General features: G+C 46.7%; 1 protein-coding gene across 1 annotated transcript; it reads left to right on the top strand.

Annotated features, from left to right (window-relative positions):
* The first annotated feature begins 479 nt into the window (after window positions 1-479).
* On the top strand, window positions 480-2190 carry LOC123444628 (probable sugar phosphate/phosphate translocator At2g25520). Its single transcript, XM_045121416.1, has one exon. The coding sequence runs from the start codon at window positions 749-751 to the stop codon at window positions 1814-1816; it is 1068 nt and encodes a 355-aa protein (XP_044977351.1). The 5' UTR covers window positions 480-748; the 3' UTR covers window positions 1817-2190.
* The last annotated feature ends 7755 nt before the right edge of the window (window positions 2191-9945 follow it).

The raw sequence follows: 9945 nt of genomic DNA, 5'->3' as shown, positions 1-9945 counted from the left end.
ATCTAACCAACTCTAAGTCTAACTCATGGATCAAAACAGAGTCACCGTAACATGTTAAATGTTATACTACTATGTGTCATGCATGTCAATAAATAAGATCATCTATGATACTAGTTTATGATACTATATATTATAAAAATAATATCATATAATAATAATATATACTCCCTCCGTTCCTAAATATAAGTCTTTCTAGAGATTCTACTAGAGGATTACATACGGATGTATATAGACATACTCTAGAATGTAGATTCATTTATTTTGCTTTGTATGTAATCATCTAATGAAATCTCTTAAATTTTTTATATTTAGGAACGGAGGGAGTACATGATACTATTATATGTTACTCTGCAGAGCAGCCTTAACCGGACCAACCCGAAACAAACGAGCCCGAACTCGAGCCGTGCGCCCGAAAAAGAAGCCGAAGCCACATCGTCCACCCCTATAAAACACGCAACACCGAACCCCGAAGCAGCCCATTCTCCACGTGGCCATCCCGGGTAAGCCAGACCCCGAGAGCGTGACACAACACACAGTCACAGGACAGGAGCCGGGCCACTCCCTCTCCTTCTCCGTGCCAAGAAACCCACACCCAACCCGTCCTCTCCAAAATCCCCCAACCACCAGCCTCCTCTTCCTCCTCCTCCCAGATCCGCCTCCCCGCCCCGCTCCCAGATCTCCCGCTCAGGCGAACGAACGCGCGCGCGCGCAGGCGAATCACAGATCCACCAGCCGCCCCGCCGGAGCCATGGCGAAGGAGGCCGGCGGCGAGGGGGCCATGTCGGAGTCGGTGCTCCGCAAGGTGCTCGTCTCCTACTGCTACGTCGCGGTGTGGATCTTCCTCTCCTTCACCGTCATCGTCTACAACAAGTACATCCTCGACCCCAAGATGTACAACTGGCCCTTCCCCATCTCCCTCACCATGGTGCACATGGCCTTCTGCTCCTCCCTCGCCGTCGCGCTCGTCCGCGTCTTCCGCGTCGTCGACCTCCCCTCCTCGCCCGCCATGACCACGCAGCTCTACACCAGCTCCGTCCTCCCCATCGGCGCGCTCTACTCCCTCTCCCTCTGGTTCTCCAACTCCGCATACATCTACCTCTCCGTCTCCTTCATCCAGATGCTCAAGGCGCTCATGCCCGTCGCCGTCTACTCCATCGGGGTGCTCTTCAAGAAGGAGACCTTCCGCTCCTCCGCGATGCTCAACATGCTCTCCATCTCCTTCGGCGTCGCCATCGCCGCCTACGGCGAGGCCCGCTTCGACCTCCGCGGCGTCGCGCTCCAGCTCGCCGCTGTCGCCTTCGAGGCCACCAGGCTCGTCCTCATCCAGATCCTCCTCACATCCAAGGGGATCTCGCTCAACCCCATCACCTCGCTCTACTACGTCGCGCCCTGCTGCCTCGGCTTCCTCTTCCTGCCCTGGGTCTTCGTCGAGCTGCCCAGGCTGCGCGCCGTCGGCATGTTCGAGCCCGACTTCTTCGTCTTCGGCACCAACTCCCTCTGCGCGTTCGCGCTCAACCTGGCCGTCTTCTTGCTCGTGGGCAAGACGTCCGCGCTCACCATGAACGTGGCCGGCGTCGTCAAGGACTGGCTGCTCATCGCCTTCTCCTGGTCCGTGATCCGGGACACGGTGACCCCGATCAACCTCTTCGGCTACGGGATCGCCTTCCTGGGCGTGGGCTACTACAACCACGTCAAGCTGCAGGCGCTCAAGGCCAAGGAGGCGCAGAAGAAGGTGGCGCAGGCGGACGAGGAGGCCGGCTCGCTGCTGCAGGAGCGCGACTCTCACGGCGAGCGCAAGACCGAGACCCAGTCATAGAGCTGCCCATCTGATCTGATCCAACAACAACACCAACAGCACGCCCAGTTTGGTTGGTTCTGAATCCGGCGTAGCAGGTTCCCCAAAATGTGATACTTACATGTTTGATGATGCAGAATCTGTTCATTTCTTGCCTTAATTTGTGGTAGCAAGGCAAATAAATACAGGAAATATGCAATTTTTGTGTCGGCGTGTGAAAATACAATAGTTCTTAGACACTACCACCACCAGTATCATCAAGAAATTGTATTCGGTTGTCTATTGTATCATCATGTTTGTAGTACTACAGTAATAACCAACCATTTGGTAAACTGGTGCCGGCCGTAGAGATGCAGCAATCGAGCAGCAGCTAATAAAAGATTCAATTTTCGGAACTGCTTGCAGAGCCGATCTTGATGTTCATGTTTATTTACTACGTACTCGCGCCTAAATTCATGATGGGGTATTGGGCAGGAGATCTGGTACCATCACTGCTGTGCTGTGCTGGGTAAATTTAAGCAAGTCTACGGTTGCTTTCGCACGGAGATGGGCCCCAGTTCGGTGCTTTCGCGCCGTATTTTCATTGGTAGGAGCTTGGATCCAGAGTTCCAGACGAATCGTTTACTAATTAAACTAGGTCCCTGCAACGCAAAGAAACAAAAAAGTTGATTACAGAGCATCTGCGCCCAGCCAGATCTACCTGCTGGAATGGAAGAAACACTGCTGTTACCGCCGCTTGTGACAGTTTTCCCAGGGTTTTCAATTGCTCGAGAGAGCCTGAGATCTGGTGCTAGTTCAGTGTAGGACTAGCGAAGTGCTGCTGCTAGTGCCTGGATACATGCTGCCATCAGGCCATGTGCTGTGAATTTAATCCTGCCGTGCAGGGGCATGTGCGCCGAGTCAAATTGCTAGCACCAGGCGGTGCACCGTTCAATGTCTCGGATTCTTGCGTTGCCTTCAACCTGCCGACAGTTCTTGCACTGGCTGGGTTAGAGCAAGTCTTGTAGAACCCTCAAATCCCTAAAAATAACTGTTTTTTTACAGCTTTCGTTGAAAAAAAGCCGTAGACTAGAACCCTTAAACCCGTAAAAAAAATTAGAGGTCCAACCCTCAAACATTTTTCCAACTTGTAGAAGTGAGGGTTGGAGAAAAAACTCTCCTCAACCCGCACTCCTCTTCCACCCTCGAACGGGAGGGAAGTTTCATCCCCGCGCCGCGCCCTCCCCCGATCCCGCCGCCGCCGCCAGCCCGCCAACCCTCCGTGCCCCGCCCGCCGCCCGCTTGCCGCCCCTTCGCGCCCCGCCCCTCTGCGCCCTGCCCCGTCCGCCTGCCCGCCGCCCCTCCCCAGCCGTCCGGCCCCGTCCCAGACGCCGCCCGCCCGCGTCGCCGCCCAGCTCGACGTCGGCCCCCGACGCCTGCCCACGACGACGGCCCCCGACGCCGTCCCCGCCCCGCTCGATGCCGGCCCCCGGCTCCCGAAGGTGAGATTTTTTAATTATTTTTTAGTTTTTAATTTTTGCTTAATTGGCACTCACAATTGTTGCCACTTGGTATGTACATGGAGGTGAACAACAACGACATGGACTCGTTGTCTGATTCATCGGATTGGTCGTCATCCGAGGATTCGGACATTGACGAGTTGTTGCAAGACGACGACGTCGAGATGATGAGCCTCCTTGTCGACGTGCAAGCATTTGAAGACCGCGTGAAGTTTATGGATCAGAGGAGAGGGTCGAAGATGGGGCGACTCACCATCTACCGAAACCGCGTTCTCGGACATGAGCATTTAATGCAAGCTACTTCGCGGAGGTACCTACATACCCTCCTCGTCTCTTCCGTAGAAGGTACCGAATGCGTCGTAGTTTGTTTGTGAAGATTGTCACCGATTGTGAGGCCGCCTCCTATTACTTTAAACGCCGTAGATCCGCCGCCGGTATCATGGGGTTTAGTGCATATCAAAAGATATCAGCGGCAATGCGGATACTCGCTTATGGCAATGTTGGTATCCGTGTGCAACCGGAAAGAAACCCTTCTCGCATACACGCTTTTCTTCAAGCACATCGTGAGATTGAGGATGCAACCACTCATGGTCGGTTCCGGGATGATCTAGTAGAGCACCACTGGCAGTTGGATGGGCGACGCATTGGCCCATGATGTATCTTTGTTTTACTTTTCTATGTCCTATTTGATTCGAACAATTATTGTAATTTGCTCAAACATTGTTGTAATAATTTGAATGATTATTGTTTTATTCGATGGTGTAATAATAACTAGAATGATCATTGTTTTATGTCAAATGTGATGGAATTTGTGACATGTCGTATGATGAAATGTGTGATATATGAAATGACAGTTTTAAAGGTTGGGGTTGAGGCAAAGACTAGAACCCTCAAATCCAACCCTTAAAGCAGTTTAAGGGTTGGGTTTGAGGGGTTGTAGTCTTTACCCCTGTTTTTGAACCCTTAAAAATGCCAAAAACTGGCACTTCTCAACCTTTAAAACTGCTTTAAGGGTTTGAGGGTTTGAGGGTTCTACTAGACATGTTCTTAGTAGTTGGGTTCTTGCGTGAACTGCTCCAGAAAAACTACCGAGTTAAGGGCTCCAGCTTAAATGTACTCCATCCGTTTTAAAATTCTTTTCTTAGATTTGTCTATATATGAATGTATCTAGTCACATTTTAGTATGTAGATACATACATTTCTAGACAAACTTAAGACAATAATTTTGGGACGGAGGAGTACTTTACTACCTCAAATTATACTACAACAGTGGATATGCCAGTGCCACTGATGCTCGCAGCCCCGTAAATTTAAGGAATTATCACTGAATTGCTCTGTTCTTTCTAGTAGGAGTATAACACTGGAACAGGATTTGCGACACATCGATGCACCGCCAATTTTGTTGGTACGGTGTGAAGAAAACCACGAGAAGACGAGCTAGCCGACATGGCGGCTAGTCGTTTCACGTGAACTGTGAGGTGGTGGACGCCGTGCTTCCCGTTCAGCTCATTAGCAAACGGTGCTGCGGCGTATTAGGACGGGTCCTCAATGCGTGGCCTGTGCTACCAACGGTAGTAGGCCCCGGTGTCCGGGAACCTAGGTTTGCCGATAGAATGAATTCATGAACATTCCTAAAACTCAGTTCAATTGTACGCCGTACTATTGTTGTGGGTTCCTGTAGCCAAACTTAGGTCTTTTGCCGCCTCTTTCAAAATAATAATAATAGTAAGCTCAATTGGTCATAGTAATTTATGTATGTTCCCGACTAGTACGAGGCACCTATAAAATATGACGACATAGTTTCTAAGAGATGCTACTAAATAGTATTTATATGTGTTTGATTTCGTAGGAGTGAATATATGTGAGTGTGAATATATGTGAGTGCATATGGACATTTGCATTTTGTATTGTGCTTCTAACAAATGACATTTAAAAGACAAGTCATACATGATATTCACCAAGAAAAATTATACTCAATAAAAAAACACAAGTAAGTCATTACAAAAATTAAATACATTGAAAACCTTCCTAGTCGTCGTCTTCTTTGATCGTGTGCCACCCGGGCTTAGGTTGAAACTCACTGAACATAAAGTAAGGAAAAAATATACGTGCGAATGCCCATGCCATACAAGGTTTTAAGACCGCAATAGCCTCTCGCCACTAGCAACGCGATCTAGCAACCACTAAACAAAACATCGGTCGGGAAAACACCCAAGCAACACATGCTTGCAATCCTTCACCGCCAATGCAGGGTGTTGGAGAAACCAAATTTCACCATAGAACAAACCAAGGGTAGACATCAAAATCGCCACACCAAAAGTCAGCCAAGTGCTTGCTTTACCGTAGTTGACACGCCAACCACTAATATTCAAAGAGAGCCAACTGATCTAACAACACATACCCTTACATGCCCTTACTGATGCCACATCATACATCGTCGAGATAGAGAGAACCTGGAGAGAGATTATTCCAAGGCCTCGTCACCACCTCCACGATGCCGTGAGGAGTCAAACCTAAGGGAAAAGGGATCTACTAGAACAAAGGTCCTGCTTCCAGTACCGTTGTTGTAGAGGAAGAAGTTGAGAATGCACCTTTTCTCAGAAAGCTAAGGCCCAATCCGCCACTGTACAATGTTGCTCATCCAGTACCTGAAGATATGAAGAAGAGGAAAGATGTAAGTTTGAGGAAATGGAGAGCTGTAGATCCATATGCCATAAGGAGAAGAACTGTTGTTGATCCAAGGTTTCACACCAAGGAACAACAAGACTTTTATGAGACTGTTTTGTATGACAAAAGTCCAGTTGTTAGTGATATGAGATATGTTGACTCGGCTGACATCAAAGCCAATGAAAATTTCTTTCCCTATGTGCAAGAAAATTTCAAGTCTGTGGACATTGATGAGTTTGTTGGGAGAGAGATGACTCCATGGAATGATGAACTAATCATGCAATTTTATTCAACTGTTCATTTCTATGGTGATGGTTCTATTGTCTGAATGACTAATGGTCACAAGTATGAATCAACTCTTGATGAGTGGGCCACTATCATTGGTGCCCCTAAGCAGAAAGAGAGTGATGTCGATGTATACTCTGAGCAGAAGATGAGTCACAACTCCATGTCCAACATGTACAAGCCAAATTCCTCGCAAGTTTATGGCAACTCACAATTATGGCTCAGTTTACTTCTTGCAAGCAGGGATACCTACAACCAATACCATTCCGAGACACACCTTGATGCATAAATCAGGTGATGAGAAAATGATTAGAGGTCACTCCATCAACTTGCTGCACCATTTGGACACTCACACTAGATTCAGAGTGATGGATTTGATAGTAGAGACTATGAGAAGGGCTGCTGGTGATTAGAAAATATCTTGTGGATATGCCCCATACATCCAGATGCTTATCAATACCAAGCTAGGCAAGCGTGCATATCTACTTGATTGTACCCATTTGCCTCTTCAGCCAGACTTTGAAGACAATGAAGTGGTAATGGATGACAATGATCCTAGCTCAGCTGCAGATAGAATGGCAGCAGAGGCAGCAGAAGTTGATGCTGCTAGAAATGTGCCACCACCATTTCCACATCTCAGAACTCAAGCTGAGCAAATGGCTTTTCTAGTTAGCTCTGTCCAAGGTGTGGAGAAGAACATCTTGGAGATTCTACAAAATCAGAAGTGTTTGGAGAGGGTCATGGAAACAAAGTTCAATGATTTGGCTGTCAAAGTGACTAAGATATCTGCTAGTGTTGATCAGCTCAAGCATGAAGTTGACGATGTGAAAACACCCAGTTATACTAGTGATGATGAAGAGTCGCCTCCTCGCACTACCACTCAGTTTAGCACCAAGCCTAGGTCAGCAACTGTGCCAGTGTCAGAAGCAAGACTGATACGTCTCCAACGTATCTATAATTTTTGATGGTTTCATGCTATTATCTTGTCAAACTTTGGATGTTTTACATGCATTTTATATATTTTTTTGGGACTAACTTATTGACTTAGTGCCAAGTGCCAGTTCCTGTTTTTTCCATGTTTTTGACCCCTTTCAGAGGAGATTTTGAAAAGGAGTCCAAACGGAAGAAAATCCCGGAAAAGATTTTTTCTGTACCGGAAGAAGATCGGGAAGCTTGGGAGCCAAGGCACGGGAGCCTCACGGGCCCCACAAGCCCCCACCTCGTGGCCAGGGGGGTAGGCCGCGGCCCACAGGCTTGTGGACCCCCTAGGCGCCCTCTGCCCTAGGGGTTGCGCCTATATATTCCCTAAAAATCCCAAAAAAAATCAGGAGATCATCGAAATCAATTTTTCGCCGCCACAAGCTTCTGTTTCCGCAAGATCCCATCTGGGGCACGTACTGGTGCCCTGTGGAGGGGGCATTCGGACACGGAGAGCTTCTTCATCAACACCATGACCTCTCCGATGATGCGTGAGTAGTTCACCATAGACCTACGGGTCCATAGCTAGTAACTAGATGTCTTCTTCTCTCTCTTGGATCTTCAATACAAAGTTCTCCATGATCTTCATGGAGATCTATCCGATGTAATCTTCTTTTGCGGTGTGTTTGTCGAGATCCGATGAATTGTGGATTTATGATCAAATTATCTATGAATCTTATTTGAGTTTCTTCTGATCTCTCTTATGCATGATTTCATATCCTTGTAATTCTCTTCGAGTTGTGGGTTTTGTGTGGACAACTAGATCTATGATTCTTGCAATGGGAGAAGTGCTTGGTTTTGGGTTCATACCCTGCAGTGACCTCACCCAGTGACAGAAGGGGTAGCGAGGCACGCATCGTGTTGTTTCCATCAAGGGTAAAAATATGGGGTTTTCATCATTGGTTTGATATTATCCCTCTACATCATGTCATCTTGCTTAAGGCGTTACTCTGTTCGTCATGAACTCAATACACTAGATGCATGCTGGATAGCAGTCGATGTGTGGAGTAGTAGTAGTACATGCAGAAAGTATCGGTCTACTTGTCTCGGACGTGATGCCTATATGTATGATCATTGCCTTAGATATCGTCATGGCTTTGCGCAGTTCTATCAATTGCTCGATGGTAATTTGTTCACCCACCGTGATATTTGCTATTTTGAGAGAAGCCTCTAGTGAACACTATGGCCCCCGGGTCTACTCCACACCATATTTTCAGCCTTACACTTTTTACTTCGTTGCACTTTCCGTCTTCAGATCTCACTTTGCAAACAATCTTGAAGGGATTGACAATCCCTTTGAAGCGTTGCGTGCAAGCTCGTTTGTTTTTGCGCACGTACTCTAGACTTGACGAGACCCTCCTTCTGGATCGATACTTTGGTTCTCAAACTGAGGGAAATACTTACTGCTCCTGTGCTGCATCACCCTTTCCTCTTCAAGGGAAAAACCGATGCAAACAAGAGAAGTAGCAAGAAGAATTCCTAGCGCCAAGGAAGGACTTTTGTTACCGTAGCAGAAGAATTTCTAGCGCCGTTGCGGGGGAGGAAGATCAAGTCAAGAACTCATCCAAGTAGGTGTCACAAACTCATCTCTTGCATTTACTTTGTTTGCTAGTTGCCTCTCGTTTTCCTCTCCCCCACTTCACCAATTTGCCTTTTTCTTTCGCCTTTTCGTTCGCCCTTTTTTCTCGCCTGCTCTTTGTTTGCTCATGTGCTTGCTTGCTTGCCGAAGTCACCATGAATGAAAACACCAAACTTTGTGACTTCTTGAATACTAATAATAACGATTTTATTAGTACTCCGATTGCTCCCGCCACTAGTGCGGAGTCATACGAAATCAATGCCGCTTTGTTGAATCTTGTTATGAAAGAGCAATTTTCTGGCCTTCATAGTGAAGATGCCGCATCCCATCTCAATACCTTCATTGAACTTTGCGACATGCAAAAGAAGAAAGATGTGGATAATGACGTGATTAAATTGAAGCTTTTTTCCTTTCTCGTTGAGAGATCGCGCAAAAACTTGGTTTTCTTCTTTGCCCAAAAATAGTATCGATTCTTGGGATAATTGCAAAGATGCTTATATATCCAAGTATTTTCCGCCGGCTAAGATCATCTCTCTCCAGAATGATATCATGAATTTCAAGCAACTTGATCATGAACATGTTGCACAAGCTTGGGAGAGAATGAAATTAATGATTAGAAATTGTCCCACTCATGGCTTGAGTCTTTGGATGATTATACAAATCTTTTACGCTGGCTTGAATTTCGCTTCTAGAAATATCTTGGACTCCGCCTTAGGTGGAACGTTCATGGAAATCACGTTAGGAGAAGCCACAAATCTCTTAGACAACATCATAACGAACTACTCTCAGTGGCACACTGAAAGGTCACCTACTAGTAAGAAGGTACACGCTATAGAGGAAATTAACTCGTTGAGTGCTAAGATGGACGAGTTAATGAATTTGGTTGCTAGTAGAAGTGCTCCTTTGGATCCTAATGATATGCCTTTGTCTTCTTTGATTGAGAGTAGCAACGCTAGCTTGGACGTTAATTTTGTTGGTAGGAATAACTTTGGCAACAACAATGCTTTTAGAGGAAATTATGTTCCTAGGCCTTTTCCTGGTAAATCCTCTAATAACTTTGGCAACTCCTACAACAATACCCATGGCAATTACAATAGATTACCCTCTGATCTAGAGAGTAATATCAAAGAGTTCATAAACTC

The sequence above is a fragment of the Hordeum vulgare genome, chromosome 3H, assembly GCF_904849725.1.
Source record: "Hordeum vulgare subsp. vulgare chromosome 3H, MorexV3_pseudomolecules_assembly, whole genome shotgun sequence".
Lineage (NCBI taxonomy): Eukaryota > Viridiplantae > Streptophyta > Magnoliopsida > Poales > Poaceae > Hordeum > Hordeum vulgare.
This window is presented reverse-complemented; position numbering and strand designations above follow the sequence as displayed.